The sequence below is a fragment of the Eschrichtius robustus genome, chromosome 17 (genome assembly GCF_028021215.1).
Source record: "Eschrichtius robustus isolate mEscRob2 chromosome 17, mEscRob2.pri, whole genome shotgun sequence".
Classification (NCBI taxonomy): Eukaryota; Metazoa; Chordata; class Mammalia; order Artiodactyla; family Eschrichtiidae; genus Eschrichtius; species Eschrichtius robustus.
This window is the reverse complement of record NC_090840.1, coordinates 53,434,189-53,456,197: the sequence shown is the minus strand read 5'-3', so window position 1 is coordinate 53,456,197 and position 22,009 is coordinate 53,434,189. Positions and strand designations below refer to the sequence as shown.

At 33.4% G+C, this 22,009-nt stretch overlaps 1 protein-coding gene and 1 pseudogene across 23 annotated transcripts in view; one reads left to right on the top strand and one right to left on the bottom strand.

The window, feature by feature from the left end:
• The window catches only part of RIMS2 (regulating synaptic membrane exocytosis 2), a 607,795-nt gene that overhangs the window by 448,812 nt on the left and 136,974 nt on the right, over positions 1 to 22,009 (bottom strand). For 13 of the 23 annotated variants that reach the window (XM_068525897.1, XM_068525908.1, XM_068525905.1 and 10 more), the window contains one exon: positions 17,344 to 17,554. In XM_068525897.1, the coding sequence (XP_068381998.1) occupies positions 17,344 to 17,554 (211 nt within the window). Of the gene's footprint in view, positions 1 to 2,750; positions 2,763 to 17,343; positions 17,555 to 22,009 lie in introns of all 23 variants that reach the window. The other 10 variants (XM_068525902.1, XM_068525911.1, XM_068525907.1 and 7 more) reach the window with 1 other exon arrangement.
• Positions 19,417 to 20,437, top strand: LOC137751361 (high mobility group nucleosome-binding domain-containing protein 5 pseudogene; annotated as a pseudogene).

Genomic DNA, 22,009 nt, shown 5'->3' with positions numbered 1-22,009 from the left:
CGCAGTGGTTGAGAATCTGCCTGCCAATGCAGGGGACACGGGTTCGAGCCCTGGTCTGGGAAGATCCCACATGCCACGGAGCAACTGGGCCCGTGAGCCACAATTACTGAGCCTGCGCGTCTGGAGCCTGTGCTCCGCAACAAGAGAGGCCGCGATGGTGAGAGGCCCGCGCACCGCGATGAAGAGTGGTCCCCACTTGCCGCAACTAGAGAAAGCCCTCGCACAGAAACGAAGACTCAACACAGTCATAAATAAATAAATAAAAGAACGTGAATTTCAAAAAAAAAAAGAATGTCATAACTAATGACTCAAATACTCTTGGCTTTTCCCTCATCTTCACAAGTTGCTGGTGAAGCTCAGAACACCACTTTTTCATTAAAAAGTAGCACCACCTATATCTTTATTTTTTTCATGACTTCCTAGAAGCCCTCATAAATTTTCTTACAACTCATTTGCTAGAACTATGTCACATAGCCATTCCCAGTTGCAAGGAAAACTAATCGATTTTGTATTTTTCAAGTCCCACTATTGGGGATTTCAAGAGAGAAGGAAGTTGAAAACGTCTGTTAGGATAGTGGTTGAACAGGGTCTATAACAGTCTGCTTTCAACTACTCACAATTTCCATACATATAGTTTACATGTAACACATTCCCCCCCTCCCTAAGGGAGATAATTCCCAACTCTCATTTAGTTATAAAACCTAGCTCTGAATCTAAGATCTGTGAAGAAGAACAAATCTTTCCATCACAGTCTAGTGCAGATTATTATAAACAACTGATATTGTAAATCACTGTATACAATGAAAGACAAGTTATCTGTTCTCAACACACCCAATACAACATGATATAACTGCAACGAAAACTCTCATTCAAAAACAGGAAGAATGAAAAATATACCGTGGCCAATTGTCCATAGCAAACAGCAATCCCTACACAAACAACACCTAAATTTCTTTGGTTATTCTATCTGGCAAGTCCTGATTTAGCAATCTAGGAGGTTCTCCCTTCCTTGACTGTTGTCATTCAGATTCCCTTGTTCTGCCCTTTGAAAGGATGTCCCTTGTCCATTATCCTCCTTGACTATATATGAGGTTGGCATTGACAGTGTACCCTTCTTGTGTTCTGTCCAGTTTTATCTCCACTGATAGTATACACATCATACTGCTACTATGTGTGCAGGGAATTGCCTTAGAGATTGAATAGTCATACAATGTTTGCTATCCGGACTTGAGCTTTCTTTAGCCACTAGCCACTTATGACAATTTAAATTTGATTAAAATTAAATTGAAAGTTCAATTCCTCAGTCACACTGGCCACATTTCAAGTGTTCAATAGCTGCATGTGACTAGAGCCTACAGTATCATGGTGAAGATATAAAACATCTTCATCATTGGTGAACAGTGCTACAGAAAGAGTATCATTGAAAGGCCTGTTAAATTTTAACCGCAGTGTTCCAAATCCACATAAAATTAGTATTATCTGTTAGTCAATCCATGGCTTAAAATATAGACTGTTACATTATGAAATTGTGCCAGTACATGGAAGTCATTTCTATAGCTTAGCTATCACTGTATGTCTCATTGCTGGGATAGGTGTCAGAATTCATTGTGAAAACTGCAGACAATAATCAAACCATTATATATCCTGTGTTAACTCTGGACACAAAAGTCGCACCAAAGATTTTAAAAGGCTTTGAATTGCCTAAATTGTACTACTTGAGAGTCAGCTTATAAAGTTGACTGGTAGAAAGCTGGCAGGTCTTCTAGAGGACCTGCTCTGGGTTGAGGATGATGCACAGTATCTTTTCTTCTGCTCAGAGAGTTCATTCTAAACTCACGTCAATATTTGCCAATGTCTACATTATCTCCAACCTAGTAACTGAAGACTGAAGAGAATGAAAAGGCTCCAACTGACAAAAAAGAAGGCACTGTTTAGAAGACCTCAGCTAAAGGATGTTCTCTTTGGGTTTTATGCCAGTTTGAATTTGGAAAGTTTGAAAAGACCTCAAGTTTTAGTCTGATTCATCGTAAAGAATCAGAATAGAACGATTTTATCTTTGTTCGCAGGAAGTCACCAGGCTCCAGAGCAGATCCAAATTCAAATCAGACTTCTAAAGGCAGGCATTAGTAAATTATTATAATCTGGTGTATTGCCAAATTTTATATTCCTATATTTAAATTTTAATTATATCTAATATTCAACATGAGGATATAAGATTTTACCAATCTTTTTACCATTTTTACCATTTTACCAATCTCTAAAACATATTGTTAAGAAAAATTAAGATATACTAAATACGTAAATCAACTATAAATATAAACTTCAGAAAACCCATGTTCAATGTTATTGTGACTCATTACAAAAATTGAATCTTTATACTAACTCAGAACCTTATTTTAAAAACTCTGACCAGTACAACGATTAGTTTAGGGAACATAATAAGATTAAAGGAATTCTTATCACAATGAGGAATGTTATAAGATCTCTTTTAAAAAAACATTAAATTTTAAAAAGGCAAGCCTCTTTAAGAATCAAGTAAAATAATCAAAATTTCATCTATAATAAAATGTGTTTTTCAGTAAATTCAGATAGCATGCTTAAAATATATCTTAATGTTTAGCAATTGTCATGCACTACAACTGTAACAAAACACTTAAAAGTATATATAAATTAAATGTAACTACAAAATTAAAATTAGTAATAATAACAATAAGAAAAAAAATAATATCAGACAGAAAAAAGACTCTAACCACTTTGTCCTCCTGGTGTGAATATCCACGAAAGCAAGTTAGAAAGGACAGAAAAGACAAAACAAAAAAGAAATAATTAATCCCATTCTTAAAACGAGTAAGACTTTTTAAGAGTTCATTTCATAGTGAAATTAAACTTCTGAAAAAGTCTAAATTACATTTTGACTGAAATATAAACATTATAAGAGGAAAATTTTTCCATACATTTCAAGCAAGAACATGCTATATACTAGAATATATTAAGATATATAAATGGAATAATTTCTATAAAAGCAAGTAAATACCCAAACATCAGAAAAAGGAGAATGCTCTTTTGACAAATAATATCCTAATTAAACACTCAATTAACTCAAAGAAAGAAACTGAAAAACATTAAGGAATAAAGCTTTTATGTACAAAGACAATAAAACACAGTATCACTGTTTATCTTTAATTTCATCATATACTATCAAAAGCAGACAAAATGTAATTCTATATGAATTATGCATATTGCTTCTAAAAGTTTTTTTGTCCCATTAATTTAAGTCTTCTAAACTTTATAAGTTAAAAGAATAAATAAGTAGAAACGGTCATTAAAGATAAAATATTATTGATTACAATTGGTAATTTGGGGTCATAGTTCCCCAACATCATAAATGTAGAAAATAAAATACATAAGATACATGACTTCTGAGAAAAGAATCTAAAAAATAATGAATATATGTATATGTATAACTGAATCACTTTGCTGTACACCTGAAGCTAACACAACACTGTAAATCAACTATACTCCAATTAAAAAAAAAAAGACATGGTACATACATACAATGGAATACTACTCAGCCATAAAAAGGCATGAAATAATGCCATTTGCAGCAACATGGATGGACCCAGAGATTATCACACTAAGTGAAGTAAGCCAGAAAGAGAAGGATATATACCATATGATATCACTTATATGTGGAATCTAAAATATGACAGCAATGAACTTATCTATGAAACAGAAACAGACTCATAGACATAGAGAACAGACTTGTGGTTGCCAAGGGAGAGGTGAGGTGAAGGAGGGATGGAGTGAGAGTTTGGTATTAGCAGATGAAAACTATTATATATAGAATGGATAAACAACAAGGTCCTACTGTATAGCACAAGGGACTATATTCAGTATCCTGTATAAACTGTAATGGAAAAGAATATTAAATAAATAAATAAGATACATGATTTGGTCAAGAGAACATATTTAAATATGGTAAAGTTTTTAAAATGTGGCATTCCTCTTTATTTAAATATAAAATAATGATAATAATAGTAAAATTAATAATGTAATAATAATGACCTGATATATTATAAGAACTTATATAAATTACAAGTTAAAATCATGTGTTTTGAGGTATCACTGTTTGTCTGAAACATTTCTAGCTGTATATCTTATGCAATTTTCTTAAGCTTTCTAGGCCTTTACTTCCTTATCTGCAAAACAGGAAATTAATATTTACTTTATATGGTTTTCTCAGAGTTAAACAACATGAAAAGCTCTCAATACAGTGTCTGACACACAGTTCTATATCTGATATTCTAACTGATTAAAACATAGGATATTGTGTAGAAGGGATAGGATTGCATCCTTTACAATACTGTGTTCTTGACTGATTCATTTGTTACAAAAGATCATATAAAAGCTATCGTACACAGTCAAGGAAAATTATTGCTAACCATTTAGTCCAACAAAAATCATTTATGGAGCACTCATATATATGTATCAGGCACTACACTAGATTTATAAAACATTAAAAAATGAGTAAGACAGTTTCTGCCATCAAGGAATTAAATGTATTGAGACGGAAATGAACAAATTACTGTGGAACAGAGAGATGTCTGAAAGCAAGGGAATGACAAAGCACTGTGGAAACACAAATGATTGAGGAGATAGCAAGACTTGGAAAAAGAAATAAGAGAAAGTTTCTGAGATGTAAGCAGGCCTTTAAAGTAATAAAGAGAATGTCGGCAAGACTAGTGAGGGAGAACATTTTATGCAAAGAACATGGAATATGCAAGAAGCACAGAAGCACAAACATGCTTGGCATATTTGGACACAAGTAGCTGGAAATGACTAAATTATAAATGACATGTTTGAACTAAAGTCTCCATGGTTAACTATATTAATATCTGGCAAAAGCTTAGAAGCACAATACTTGCACAAAATAACTCACATTGCAGAAATTTTTTAAAAAAGAAAGAAAAAAATGAAGTCATAACTAACGAATTTGCTAATAGTTAATCCCTCTTAACAGATAATACAGGTCCAATTTTAGTTATACACATGAAAAACTTAGCTATAATATACACATGAATATTACTCTGCCATTATATCTTTACTATCTTTCAATAAGGATAAAAAATAAATACAAAATCTACCATATGATTTATAAATAAGGCATAACACTATTTGCTACTACTTATAAAGTGTTTACTTTGCTAAAATGTGCAGACAGACTGGAAGAAGATAAGTCTGGAAGCAGAGAGACCAGTTAGGAAGTTGTTGAAATATTTGGGGTAAGAAACAAATGTGATAGCGGTATAAACCATAGTAGTAGCAAGAGGAAAGGAGAGAAGTAAACTGATTTAGGAGATACTGAGAAGTAAGGCCCCTTATGACTTGATTGAGGAAGAGGAAGAAGTAGAGGACTCCCAGAGTCTGGTTTAAGCAACCAGGAGGATAAGAAGACAATTCCTTGAGAGAAAAAAACACATGGAGAAGCAGATTTGGGGGAAAATAATGACTTCAAGTATAGACAAGGTGAATCTGAGGTGCCCATGAATATAGCCAAGGAGAGATTTTTCAGTAGGCAGCTACAGAGGTGGATCTGGAGCTCAAAAGAATAATCCGGCTAGTGAAATCATATCCATAAATCATCAGCATACATACAGAATCTGAAGCTATGAAAGTGAATAAAATCTCCCAAGGAAATTTTTAAAGGAAAAAAGAAAAATGAGGAAGATGACCCATAATCAAAATGGTTCTTCTCTTTGAACTGGCAAGCCTCCAAAGAAAAGAAATGCAAAACAAAAGGACTAGTAGTCCCTTCTAATCAGATTTTCGTAATATAATTTAAGTCAGAAGTTTCACTGTATTTGTCAAAAGTGATTTTAATCTCATCAGTAATCAAACTGGAATTGAGTTGCTTGAAAAACAAAGGTGACGTATAAATATAAAATATTATCAAGGTCCTTAAGACAAAGACTGATGAAAATCTCCTGTGAAATATAAAAAATAACTTGCTGTGGAAGAGTAGTTTAATTTTAAGCATATGGAAAACTTGGATATTTTTAAATGGTTAAAAGTGAATCTTCAACTGAATCATTTGGATATTTACTTCAGCTTTACGCTTAGTCTGTGTTTAAAAAAAGAAAAGACTAAATGGTCAATTCAAAGATTAAAGATTAAAATAAGGTATATATATTTACATACATATTCATAATGACAGACTCAGTTTAGGTATACAGTAAGGAATATACTAATCCAATCTACAAATATGATTACCTAATTGAATAAGAAAACATATGTGAAAGCATCTTGCATGGTACCTGACATATATGTTAGGTAAGAAGAAATCTAATAGCATAGAAATTATTGCAAAACACTTTTAAAGCACTCACTGTGTGCCAGGTACACGTTTAAGTGCTTCACAAATATTAATTCATTTTATTCTCACAATAGCCTTGTAAGATATGTACTATTATTACTTCTATTACTTATAGATGAAGAAACTGAGGCAGAGAGACAAAGCATCTTATACAAGGTCACATAGCTGGTAAATGATAAAGCTGGGATTTAAGCTTAGTCTCACTTCAGAACTTGAGCTGAAGCCACCACACAGCGTTGCCTCTATATAATGCCAGTGTCCTCTGTTGGCTTTATGTATCTTTTCTATAATTTAATTGATGAATTAATGATTTTAGGTCATAATTACTAGACATGAAAACTCTAATAATAACTTAGAGTATGTCCAAAAGCATTTATTAAAATTTTAATAGTACAAATTATATTTTTTAATTTACTTTAAATAGTTATTAAAAACGTATTGTATTTTACATTCTAAAAGAATTTTATACTTAGCATTTTTTCCTCATAATCAACTCTCCCTATGGCCATCCTTACTGTCTTACCACTTCTGCTGATAAGCAATCACATTGCCTCTTCCCAAGATCAATGTACTTTAAGTATTAATCTACCTTCTATCACTGGCTCTATTGTTCTCTTTCCTTTCTGATATTTCCTCTTGATAGTCATAGCACCATTTCAGACTAAATATGGCAATTTCATCTGCCAACAACTATTCTTTGTGCAACTTTTCATTAGTTCCCCAGTCACCTAGGAAACTAATGTCAGCTCCCCTCAGATTCCTTCTCTAGATATTCAGTCTTTCTCCTACTACTTGCTCATCTGTATTGCCAAAAAAATATATCCCTCTCTATATATCGATGTTGTTCATTCTCCAGAATTATACCACCATCACCTGTCTCTCTCTTCTTGCCTACTTTCTATAATCAATCCAAAACCACCTCTCTTTCACACCACTACAGTAATACTCCATCTTCTCTCTCAAGCCTGGACTCTTTTTTTCAAGAACTGCAAGAATTACATACTGCTGTATAGGCAGTATAAGTTTATCTTTTTATTCATCCACAAGTTTGGACCGCCATCTTCAAGAAAACATCATCACAGTGCTGAGCTGCAGCAAGAAGCTGGATCAAAAGACAAAGCTTGTCCCAAAATAACATGCCCATGATAAGTACACCCAATTTCTTTCCTCCATTCATTCACTCAACAAGTATTTAATCAATCAATAATAATAAAATGCTAAGAGTAATACATTAGAAGTCTGTAGAATTCATTGAGGCACAAAAGAGTTAGTGGTTAATTCACAAGGGATACCCAAAGAAAGCATCATGTATAAGTCATTCTGGCTTATACATGATTCGGCTTGAACTTTATGCTAACTAGAACAGCCTGTCTTATGGCCTGTCAGACATGCATTGTACATCTGCTTTAGCCATTAAAGAAAAGAATGTGTTTAAAAATCAAAACGAAGTGACTGTTTCAGGCATTCAAATCAGAGCTGGGTGACTATTGTGGATGTGGTTTCAGACACGTTCCTGCATCACTGAGACCCTGAATTTTCTGAATTGTATCAAACTCAAGGACACCACCAGCCATTCTCAAAGCAATATCTTCCAGCAGTTACCAGCTTCAACCTTATGGTCTCAAGGTCTCCCCTTGTAACCATGCAACCATTTCAGACCCCAATCAATCCTTGCTTAGTAAGCACTCTTACTTCTTGCCAGATCCAATCCGAATTCTTGACAAGCAATTTATGTAACTTTGCAGTTCTTCCATATATAAGCCTCCCCCATTTTTTAGTTTGACTGAACACAATTCAAGTCCTTCTTGAATCTGTGTCTCCCAGGCTATAGTCCTCAGTGTGTCTCAAAGAAAACTCTTTCCTATTCTTATTATAGACTGTTTATTGCTTATTTGTGTCAATAGTTCCAAAAAACAAAACTTGAATATGTGACACTGGTAACTATTTACACTCTATTTACCACTATTTATATAGCATTTATATTGTATTAGGAATTATAAGCAATCTAGAGATGGTTTAAAGTATACGGGAGGATGTGCATAGGTTATATGCAAATACTATGCCATTTTACATAAGGAATTTGAGCATCCATGTATTTTGCTATGCATGGGGAGGGGGGGCCAGTCCTGGAACCAATCCCCAAAGGGTATGGGACATCAAGGGAGGACTGCAATGTAGTTTAGTCGGGGTACACTGAATGCAGTGAAGCTTATTCTTTGAGTTAGGCAGGGAATAAACCATAGGGAGAGGGCTCTTTATGCCATTAGAAACTTCACTGAAGAGATGAGGAGTCACTAAATAGTTTTTAAGCAGAAGGTAAAATAATCAGACCTGCATTTTACAGATATCAGCATAGCAGCATGTGAAGGATGTGTTTGAGGAATCCAGATGGGAGCAAAGAGACCAGTTAGGAAACTAACATTAGTCCAAGTGATGGAGGATGAGAGCCCAAATAAGAGAGCAGTTAGTAGTTTATGTAGACAGAGAGGAAAGAATAAAATGCAAAATTTGTGGGGAAAGAATGGTGAAGGACAGAAACCTGAGATGATTCCTGGCTTTCTAGTTTAGGTGATATAGCATATAGTGGTGCCATTCAAAAAGTTGAAAATTATAGGAGAAGTAGATCTGGGCGTTGTTCCAGCAATAGGAAATATATAGTCTGTTCTGGCCTAAGTGAGAGTCAGTGGTATTTTAATATATTTATTGAAAGGGAGTTTAAAAGACAAGACTTCAAAAGAAGAAGCTTATGTCCCTTTTTTTTTTTAATTGAACCATTTATTTATTTATATAGATATATTAAAACTGCATATATTTTTGTATACAATTTGATGAGTTTGAACTTACGAATATATCCATGAAACCATCACCACAATCAAGTAACAGACATATCTGTCACCTCCAAAATTTTCCATGAGTCCCCTCATGTCCTTTTCATGGATCAGAATTATTTTTAACTTAAAAAAAATTGCTTCAGATAGGACTTCACTTGTTTTTGCTTATGTTTGAAGTTAAGTATTTTTGTTGGGGATGCTTTAAAAGAAATTAGATGAGATTTATTGGGTGAAGAAAGAGAAATTCATGACCATGCCTAACTGTCCTCTCACAATTACCTGCAATTCTATTTCCACTGTGCTCCACTATCTAGTGTCTGCTTTACCATCCTAAAGTTCTGGTGATATCCTGAATTCCTTTATTTATTAAACTCTATATAGTCTCCTATTATGATCAGAACTCATTTCAGATGCTATTACTAATCTTCTCCATATATACTAAGTAAAATCTATTTAACCTGGTGCTCATCTTATCTAATGATAAGGAGCTCACTTTATCTATTGATGAGGACATTAGGTACTGAGCAGTATCCTTTCCACCAAGAGGTTAGGAGCAAAGAGATACCAAAGACAACTCTCAAAAGCACGTCTGCCAATAGCCAAGAATACCTTGCACCTGTTAGACATCAGGAGTCTACAAATATTTTTTCTCTTTTCTCAAATCTCTCAAACCACGTACCCCTTGCACATTTTTAAGATAGCATTTAAAATTTAAGTTTAAATAGTTGGAAATGATACATTTTCAGATATATTGTGTATTGTAGGTGTGATTTAATTATATTTTTATCAAAGCTTGGAGCTGCAGATTTACCTCATTCAATATACAGAAAATGTCTACTTTATATAACCTATTTGGCAAACTAGTCCACATTGTCAAACCGTCACACAAATCTGACTTTATATCAAAAAGAGTCCAACTTCATTTTTAAATTCATATAAATGTGTTATTATGGGTCACCATGATAATCATCTCAAAATTCCAATTCTGAAAAAGAGAGATGAGGCACCAGAGTCTCGCCAAAAGTCTGTCGCCTGAATGAAATAACGTGCTGCCTCGTTCTATGTTTCTTACAGAACTTCTCACTGCTTTGCCCTCATGAATCTCTCCTTCAGGACAACTCTCCTTCAGCGGCAACTCTCCTTGTCACTTTGCCTGGTGCCCCAAAGATTTTTACATCCTGAGGCAATATATTATATAAAGACCAAAATTCAGATTACGTATGGTTGAGAAGCATGCTTTTCTTTTGAAGAGTAGAAGCCACCCACTTATAAAAGTGAGTTGGAAAGAAAAATTTACAAAACAGAAGAGTGTTCTCAGGTAGATCAATTTTAAGAAAAAATGAAGGAATACATATGGAAATCTGTGCCCTTGAAGTTATTCGCACCCATCTCCTTTCCAAAACACCTTCCTTCCACATCAGGGTACACTTTCAAGACCACTGCCAAAGCTTAACACACAATATACGAGACATACTGATGTAACAGAATGAATGAAGTTTCTCAATTCCCTTTATAAATTCTTTAAGCAGTAGAAATATCTGACTATGTTCCTTTCCAAGGATTACATGAATAATCTAGTATTAATTTAAAAATCATAAAATGTTAAGCCCAGAAGAGACCTTAGAAATCATTTAAATTGATGCTGTCATTTTACAGATTTTAAAACAGAAGCACTAAGACATGAAGTGATATGTCAACAAGAGTCATGTAACACCAGGGCAGGAACAAAACTTGGTTCTCCTAGTTGTCTCAACTTAAGTCACCCTGTTCCTAGAGAATGTCAAATTTTTACCAATATACTGGAATGTAGTGATTTCATAAAAATCTAACAGAAAATCCATACATGATATGTTTGATTTGGGGTATGGGAACTGATTATATATTGCACAAGCACACTAACTACAGACTTGCAGGTAATCACAGTGACTTGAATTTTTTTTTAAAAGACTTACCATCTGATATACTGAACACACATATATCAATATATTTTAAGGGACTTTCTTAAGAATCACTTTCTTTTACAACCATACTAAAGGTATCATTCATTCTGCTTCAAATCTGATAATTTATAGTGAAAGAATCCATATCTGCTACATTTGCAAATTAAACACTATAATTCTAAAAAACGTATATTCTTTATTTTTTCAAAATTAGATTATCCATTGAGAGATAGTAATCTATTTTTCCCAAAAAGTAAAAGAAACAAAAAATTAATGTTGCCACACTTTGAAGCTTAAACTAATCCTGACTGTAAATTACTTTTAATGTCTTTACCACTAGAGTCTCTATTCCATGATTACAAAATAATATCTCCCTTAGAAAGTCATTCTTTTTCAATTTAACTAAATATATAGCTTTAATTTATTAAGGAGTATCATCTCAAGAAAATCAATGAAAGCAATATTTCATAAAATCTTATTATACTGGTACTCCATAGTCCTGTGCTTCATTATTCTCTCTGTATCCTAAATGCACCTCAGAAGAGTTAACTAATTGTTAAGGATGGTTGCACATGAACGACCCTTAAAATTAAAACAAAAGATTATTTTATCTTGTTCTCTTAGGAGATTACTGAAATAATTTTTAAATCGATTTATAATTAAATTTTAAGCTATAAAATATTTATATTGTCATTATTCTAATTCATAAAACTAATCTTACCAAAATGCACTGAGCTTAATCCTTTGGAGCTATGATAAATCAAAAAATGTGTTCAGCAAACATATGGACACCAAGGGGGGAAAGTGGGGGCGGGGGGGTGGGATGAATTGGGAGATTGGGATTGACATATATACACTAATATGTATAAAATAGATAACTAATAAGGACCTGCTGTATAAAAAAATAAAATAAAATTCAAAACAAAAATGTGTTCAGTATCTATTGTGAGCAAAAGCCTTCTTCTAGTACGTAAGGCAACTGAGTATACGTAGGAAGATCCAATTTGAAAAGAGAAATTAAACTCATTATTCTTTTCATTTAGAATATAGGCCATATATATATATGTATATATATATAAAAGGAATGCTTTCCCAAGTAAATTATGAATGAAAATTATTTTTTATGTTTAGTCCCTAACATTTCCCTCAGATCTAAGAAAAAATATGAGAAACGTGGGAGTTACTCTCTTTGCTTCCTTTCTTCTTCCATAAATCATCCACATCAGGCTAATCCACGATATATAAAGTTTTATAGTTGATTACAATACAAAAAATGTTCAAGGGGTGTTCCAGTTTTTCACTGTACTTAACTTATTGACTAGAACTTTGCTCAGCATAAAGAGACCATATGTTAGAAACCAGAAAATATATTTTTAAGCAAACTATATTTAGATGTCATTACAGACTTCTGCTTGTGGCCTAAATGGGGTAGCAAGGGCTAGATTCCTTCCTCTGCCTGAAACAAGCAAACAAACAAAAAATAGGCAAAATGTATGAAGAATGGTTTTCAAGACAATGGACATCAGGCAAAAAAGGCCAGCTGAAATATGGGAAACAAACAAGATAAGCTCTACAATTGCCCCAGGTTACTGTTTTGAGAGGCTTTCCAGGCAGCAGAGTAGTACAGAGCAGCTGAAACTCACTTTGGCAGACATCCTAAGTTGAAGAGAACAAACTAAGCCTGAGGAGGCCAACACAGCTAGCTTTCATTGAACAAGTTATCAGAGAAGAGAAAGGTGAACAGAGGAAGAAAACTCCAGAGAGCTACAGAGAGACTCTTCAAGTGTTCAACTTAGTAATGATCAGTGAGCAGGAATGTGATTAAACACCCAGGAGTGGGGAAAAAAATCATCTGAAAGGATTAGAGAAAACAGTAGATGTTCCTACCAGCTAGACAAGAAAAACTCATAATCATGGGGTATTGGTTAAAGTACTCAGGAAAGCCTTGCCTCTGTAGAAGAGAATAATTAGTGCTAAACTGAGCACTGTTCCAGATCTACATAACAAATCACAAAAGCAAGATACAAAAGTTAAATTGTTTCCATGTAACTTAACTGCATTCCAGAACAAAGCTCAAGGAGAGTTACAGGAATGCAAAAAATATCTAGCACCCAACAAAGTAAAATTTTCAATGACTGATATTCAACATAAGATACTAGGCATTTAAAGAGTCAGGAAAACACATACCATCAATCAAAACCAACCCAACACTGACAAAGATGTTAAAATTAGCATAGGAGAACTTCAAAACAATTATTACAGAGTGTGTATTCTACATGTTCAAAAAGTTAACTAGACTGTGGAAGATATAAAAATGTCTAAAATTGAAATTCTAGACATGAAAACTATAATGTCTGAGATGAAAAAATACACTGAATGGTATTAACAGCAGATTTGACACTGTAGAAGAAAAGATTAGTAAACCTGAGGCATAGAAATAAAACATAAACAAAATGAAAATGGAGAAAATTAAAATTTGATTTAATAAAAAAGAATGTAAGTGAGCTGTAGGACAACTTCATGCAGCCTAGTGTATGGGTAACAGGACTCCCTGAAGGAGAAGAGAGAGAGGATGGGCCAGTAAAAATATATGAAGAAAAAATTGACAACATTCTATACAGCCTATGAAAACTATAAACACATAGATCCAAAAAGCTCAAAAAAACTCCAAACACAACAAACATGAAGAAAATTAACCAGGAAACATCATAATTAAATTGCATGTAACCAGTGATCAAAAGGATATCTTAAAAGCAATCAGACAAAAAAGACACATTATATACAGAGAGATAAAGATGAGAATGGTATTACAATTCTAATTGGAAACAGTGAAAGGGAGAAGGCAGTGAAGCAAAAATATTTAAAGTATTGAAAGAAAATAACTGTTAAACTAGAATTCTATACCAAGCAAAAATATCTTTTAAAAAAAACAAGGGCAAAAATTTTAGCATAAAAAGTTGAAAGCATTCATCACTAGCAGGCTCGTAATATAGCAAATATTGAAGGAGATCTTTCAGGCAGATGAAAGATGATACCAGACAGAAATATAGATCTACAAAAAGAAATTAACACTACCAGAAATGGTAACAACACAAGTAAATACATAATATTTCTTTATTATTTAAAACTCCTTAAAACATAAGCCTTTCAAACAAAAAACAAACGAGCAGTGTATTGTGGGATTTATAAAACAGGTAAAAGTAAGCTATATGATACCAATAATATAAGTCCAGAACGGTAGAAATGGAAGTACACTATTGTATATTCTTATACTATACTATACACCAAATGGTATAATATCAGTTAAGGTTGACTGTGATCATTTAAAGATGTATATTACAAATCCTTAAGCGATTAATAAAATAACAAAACAAAGAGCCAACAAAGCTACAAAAGAAAGAGTCAACAAAGCTAATGAGCTAACAAAGCAGATAGAACTGAATTTAAAAAGTACTTGATTAATCCAAAAGGAAACTAAAAAAGAAATAAAGATCAGATGGTAAAAGTAGAAAAAGAGCAAAATGATATAATCAAACTTAACCGTATCAGTAATCACATTAAATATAAATTATCTAAACACCCAATTGAAAGGCAGGGATTGTCAGATTGGCTAACAAAGCAATACCCAATTATATGCTGCCTATAAGAAAAGTACTTCAAATATGAAGACACAAATTAGTTTAAAGTAAAAGAACAGGAAACATAAACAATGTTACTACTACCCAATAGAAAGTTGGAATGATTATAGTAAGATTAGACAAAACAGATTTCAGAGCAAAGAATATTACCAGGAATAAAGTCACTTGATAATTATAAAGGAGCCAATTATTTAATAGGATGTAATAATACTAAATGTTTATGCACCTAAAAACAGAACTTTAAAATACATAAAGCAAAAGCCAATAAAACTGTAAAAAGAAATGGACAAATCCAAGAATAGTTATATATTTCAATACCCCTCTCTTAATAATTGATAGAATAAATAGGTAGAAAATCAACAAGGATATAGTAGACTTGAACAACTCTATTAAACAACTTGACCTACTGGACATTTAAAAACACTGTCAAAAAATAGCAGAATATACACCCTCTTCAAGAACACACAGAACATTTGTCAAAATAAACCACATCCTGGGCCATAAAATAAGTTTCAGTACATTTCAAAGGATTCAAGGCATACAAGGTATATCTAGGACCACAACCGAATTAAATTAAAAATCATTAATAGAAAGATCTCTGGAATCCACCCCCAATATTTAAAAAATAAATAACATACTTCTAAGTTATTAATAGGTCAAGGATGAAAAGTAAAATTAGAAAGTATTTCAACTGAATGAAAATGAAAAGACAGCATATCAGAATTTGGGGGATGTCACTGAAGCAGTACTTAGGGGAAATTGACAGCACATGATGCCTGTATTAGAAAAGAAGGAACATCTTAAAGCAATGACCTCAGCTTCCACCTTAAGAAACCAGAAAAAGAAGAGACAATTAATTACAGTTAGCAAAAGAAAAGAAATAATAAAGATCAAAGATGAAATCAACAATTTAAAATATCAATAAAACAAAAAGCTGGCTCTTTGATAAGATCAATAAAATTGATAAATATCTGTCAGACTGAGCAGGGAAAAAGACAGAAGATGTAAATTACCAATATCAGGAATGAAAGAGCTAGCATCACTACAGATTATACAGATATTGCAGAAACTCTACTAAAACACTGGAGAGGAGGAAATACTGCCCAACTCATTCTATCCAGCCAGCATTACTCTAATACCAAAATCAAAGAAAGACACTGCAAGAAAAGAAAACTATAGATATCAACCCTCATGAACACAGAAGCAAAAATTGTAAACAAAATTTTATCTAATCAAACCCATTAATATGTAAAAGATATAATCCATCATAACCAAATGGGTTTTATTGCAGGAATACAGAGTTGGTTTAACATTTCAAAATCAATCAATGTAGTTCACCATATTAACAAAAAACATATAATCAATCTCAATAGATGGAAAAAAAGTATTTCACAAAATCTAACATCTATTCCTGAGGTAAACAAACAAACAAAAACTCTCAGCAAATTAATAATAGACAGCATCTATGAAGAGCTGATAGCTAACATAATACTTAATAGTGAAAGACTGAATGCTTTCTCCCTAAGATAAGAACAAAATAGGGATAGCTTCTCTCATCACTTCCAATCAGAATTACACTGGAGTTTCTAGCCAATGCAACTAGTCAAGAAAAAGAAAAATAATCAGGTAAACCAGGGAGAAAGATAAGGAAAAATAAAGAAAAGTTATTAGTTCTGGGCAAAACAAAACAATGAGAAAAGCGAAACAATGAGAAAATGGAGAAATAAAATCACAAAGGGGAACAAATTCCCATAATTACGTCTAAGTAATGTATGTAAAGACATCAGCTTCATATTTTTAAGCTACCTAAGAACTGAGTGATAAAATACTACGAAGGAGATAAATACAAATTATAAAGAACTTAGTGAGACAACAATTTAAAATACTGCTTTTACTAATTTCAACATAGCATTTTTGGGGAAATATTAATATATTCCCTAAAGTGGATGGATAAACTACAAAAATCTAGTACAGATGTGAAACACAGGCTTAACATTTCTTCTTTAAATTCCATAGTCTAATGTTTATTTCATTAATGTTAAAACAAAAATAAAGAGTAAAGTAGCCTCAAAAGCTATACAATTACGAAAAACAGAATCTCAAAGCCGGAAAGAGCCTTTTTCAAAAAGAAAGAAAATGAAGGCCAAAGGAAGAGCAGATCTACCAAGTTTATAAAATTATGTGAAGTAATCGAAAAAGCTGTGACACAACCCAAACATTAATCAGTTGTGTGACTTTAAGATGAATTTTAGTGTCTCTGGATCTGAGTTTTCTACACCTATAAAATAAGGAGTTAGGTCAATTGATCTCTAAATTCTCTTCATCTTTGAAAGTCTAAGACCCTATGATTCTAAACAAAATCATAAGCTAAAGAACATAAACAATGAGACAAATACCTTTTTAATTCAGAGGAAAATTTTTTTAAATTATTTTATCTGAATTGAAGACACTAGGGAAGGTTTTTATTCATTGATTAACCTGAATATTAATTCCAGTTGTCTATTTTATTCAAGATAAGCTTAAGTATAAGAGAATTATGAAGTGTAATTTTCATTCTGTACCTTGTTTGAGCATAATGACACTCGACCTCCACAACGAGCACAGAACTTTGTTTGGCAATATGAACAGTTATGGCCACATCCATCAGCAAACTTTGTTTTGTGGCAGATACCACAGGTTGGAGCATCACCTTTCTGTTCTTGCTGCTGCTGTGATTCTTCTCCCATCTTCTTTACCTGCTCCTTATACATTTCAAACTGCTGATGAAGTTTTCTGCAGAGAACACAGATAAGAAAAATTTGGTTTCCTGATGTCTCAAAAAAAAATAATAATTACCACAATCTGTAGACACAATTTTATATACCAAAAAAATCCATAGGAGAATACAGAATAAAAATTTAATTTTATGTTTATAGAATAACATCTTTTATGGCACATCACATCATAAAAGTGTTGTAACTAGTTCTGCCTTCTGATATACATGCTAATTTAAGAAACAATACAATTAAGATACTTCTTTGAACTGTAATTGTAAAATTTCTACCAACCATTTGCAATATATTTTCAATCATATACCGTTGTAAAAATATTTACAATGTTATTTTTCAACAGTTTAGCTTCACAAAAAGACTGATTTGACTTACACAGTGAAACCAAAACCTAAGAACTTCAAATCATTGAGACAGAATCTCAACTGGAATGATCTTAAGAATCCAAACAGAGGGAAAAACATTGGATGACTGGTCTCACTAACTGTTTAAATCTATTCAATAGTCTCGACATTAGCTGGCTGCAAAGACACTATGAAATATTAGAAGCCTACCAAATAAGGCTGTACAAATAAAAGTAAAGCCTTTATTTTTTCTAGTTAAAAATAAATAGTGATAAAACTTTTCACTTCCATTGTTTTTATAAAGGATAATTTAAAATATTTAAAACTATAATTTTGATTTATAAATCAAAGTTCCTAATCAGAACTAATGTTTAGGATTTACAAAGCTGTAAATAATGTCACTCCCATCCTAGAAAGGACAAAAGGCTAGATAATCTAAAATATCATAACTTGTTTTGAGCCCATCACAGAGTTGAGGTTACAAGGCAACCAAATAATCTAAACTCCAAAGAGCAACAAGCCCTTCCAAAGAGCCATGGGCCACACTGTTTCTCCTTTGGCAGAACACAGGAGAAAGAGGTGTTTCCTCTTACAATTAGGTAAGAGGAAATTCATTAAAACTTTAACAAATTGTAAAGGCCAAGTGTGGTTATAACACGACAGTTTGGAATAGTTAGGGGCCCAGACTCAAGGGAAGTTCACACTCACTCACAAGCACTCTTCCACATACCTCCACTGGTTATTCATCAGGCATATTGAGAGCAGGGCATGAGAACAAAAAGAACCCTTTGGGGGTGCACATGTGCAGGTATAACAGAAGTGACTGACTAGTGGCTGCTAGGACGCAGGCACATTTTCCCAGACTATTTCTCCTAAAAAAGCCAAAGCTATAAGCCACAGGAAAAGGGAGTAAACTCTTGTCATCCCCAGGGCAAAGGCAAAGATCCACTGTAGCTAGGGAAAAGCTTGAAAAAAACCCTCTTCCCATGAAAGAGGGACAGGAAACCATCTTCAACCAAGATCTTACCCACAAATTAAAGGCCTTTTATCACTAAGGGAGGGGTGGAATCTCCTGCCCCAAACCATTCAGAGATACAAGGCAGATTTGCTTCCATGGGAAGGAGGGAGTAAAAACCTTGAGCAAGCCTCATCCCTGAGGTGGACAAAGCCTGTTCAAAGATGGAAGATAGAACACATACAACAGAACACCCCGCCCCTATCACAAGCCTAGGATCAAGAAATAAGCACCAGTAGTCTACCTCTGGGGAATGGGCAAGAACATGGGGAGAGACCCCCTCCCTCTGTGACATAAGTGGATAGGAATGGTTGAAGGGGTAGCAAAACATTAAAAACTAACAAACAAACAAACAAAAAAAACTTACAGTACTCCTGCATCCACCCCAAGCAAAAAGCAACAGTAGCCCACTGTTAGAGGAATTTGAAGATAGTAGTGCACTAAAGATAATGATGGCGATTCATTGAAAACTCAGTTGCTCTCTGAGCGGTCAGGTAGAGACTGCTTTCGGCTTTTTTCCTGCTGTTAAGATCTCCTCTAGAGAGCTGCAACAATGCCCAAAAGAAAGGCTGCAGGTCAAGGTGATATGAGGCAGGAGCCAAAGAGAAGATCAGCCAGACTGTCTGTTTTGCCTGTGCCCATTACACCAGAGTTGAAGTCCAAAAGAACATCAACTCCAAGGAAAATGAAGACAAAAAATGATATGATGGAAAAAAACACAGATGCAAGTGCCAAAGCCATAGCTGAAACCAAGAAAGAAGTTGTTAAAGAAGAATACAACAGTGAAACTGCTGAAAATGGAGAAGCCAACATTATAAAGACATCAGCTCCTGAAAAAGAAATAGAGGAAATAAAAGAAGAAAATATTGAAGATATCAAAGAAGAAAGAGGAGAAAAGAAAGAAACAGTGGCAGCAGAAGGAAAAGAAGATGAAAAAGAAGATCAGAAAGGAGATGGAGAAGATCAAAACAAGGAAGAAGAGAAAGGAGAAGATGGAAGAGGGAAAGAATATGAAAAAGAAGATGAAGGTGGAAAAGAGGAAGAAGACAAGAAAGACACAGGAGATGAAAAGGAGGGTGAAGATGGAAAAGGGAAAGGAGAAGATGGCAAAGAGGGAGAAGATGAAAAAGAGAAAGGAGATGAAAAAGAGAATGAAAATGGAAAGGAGAAAGGAGAAGATGGCAAAGAATCTGAAGATGGAAAAGATAAAGGAGAAGATGAAAAAAAGGGAGATGATAGAAAAGAGAAAGGAGATGGAAAAGAGAATGAAGATGGAAAAGAGGATGAAGATGGAAAGGGGGATGAAGGTGTAAATGAGAAAGAAGATGAAAAAGAGAAAGGAGAAGATGAAAAAAAGGAAGAAGGAAAAGAGGAAGAAAATGGAAAAGGAGACAGGAAAGATGGAGGAGATGGAAAAGAAGATGAAAGCAAGGCTGAAATTGGAAAAGAAATAGCTGAAAGAAAAGAGGTCAAAAAAGAAAATGGAAAAAAAGTAGAGTCTCAGAGTATTGTTTAAAGCTGCCCTATATGGTTTCATAATTTGGTAATACGTACCTTCATGTTGTAATGTTAAGAGAGATGAATTTTTTTATCAACTATTTTATAAACACAGCTTTTCTTTAGCATCAATTTAATTTCAAAACATCTTCATACTGGTTATTAGTCACAAATTTCCTAACATGAAACCTTTATCTATAAATTTTGTAATTATAATAGTGGAATATATAGAAAAAATATGTTTTCAACTTTGTCAGTGAATACACTTTTTCTGTAAGTTATGTGTTAAATCTTTGAATTTTAATTTTACTCCTATATGTGATAATTTCACAAAATGGAGAGATCCCAAAAGAATTTCCTCAAACATTCTTGTGGTTCTCTAGGTTACTTTTATAAAGAAGGTGAACTATTTTCATGTAATGCTAAGAATTAGAATTATCTTTCCTAAATATAACTTTGATATTAGCTTGGGAAAAAATAAAATTGTAATTCCATTTTTAAAAGAAATACAAATGTTTATTTCAGAAGGGCAGTTCTGACAATATTTGTATTCACAAAATTTTACTGGATTTATCTTAATAAAAATTATCTTCAAAAAAAAAAAAAAAAGATAATGATGGCAACAACAAAATCCAAACCTGTCTGAACCCCTGACTTGATTGGTGACTTAATCCCCAATACTGACAGTCTGACAGAAAACGCATGCCAACTTTAAGGCATAAATACAACTCAAAAGCATGAGACTCAGGGAAAAATCACAAGGAATAAACAACCCGTTGTCAAGAGATAAAATAATCACTACAAGTAGATTCAGAGATGACAAAGATGATGAGATTATCAGACACAGACTTTAAAATGATTAAAATTATTAAGGTAAAAGATATAGAGAAAAAAGGTGGACAACAGACATGACCAAATAGGGTACTGAAGCAGAAAGATGGAAACTGTAAGAGTCAAATGGAAATACTGGAAATAAAAAATATGTCCTCAGAGATGAAGAATTCCTTTGATGGTCTCATGAGTAGGCTTGAAAGAACTAAGGAAAAGAACAGTAAACTTGAGAATAAGTCAATAAGAATTATCCACGTTAAAACAGAAAAAAGAAAAAAAAGTGTAGGAAAAAAAGAACATCCAAGGGACTTCCCTGGTGTTCCAGTGGTTAAGACTCCATGCTTCCATTGCAGGGGGCATGGGTTCGATCCCTAGTCAGGGATCTGATCCTGCATGCTGTGTGCTGTGGCCAAAAAGAAAAAAAAAAAAAGAGAGAGAGCATGCAAGAGCTAAAATGATCTAACATGTAAAACTGGAGTCCCAGAAGATGAAGAAAGAGAAAACAGAACAGAGGAAATATTTGAAGGGATAATGGCCATGAATTTTTCAAAACTAATGAAAGGCAGCAAATCACAGACACGTGAACTTCAGAGAATCCTTTGTAGAACAAATACCACACACACACACACACACACACTTTTACACACATCATAGTCAAATTGCTAAAAACCAAACATAAAGAGAAAACTATAAAAGCAGCCAGAGAAAATAACATATTATGTACAAAGAACCAATGATAAGAATTACAGAAGATTATTCTTCAGAAACCATG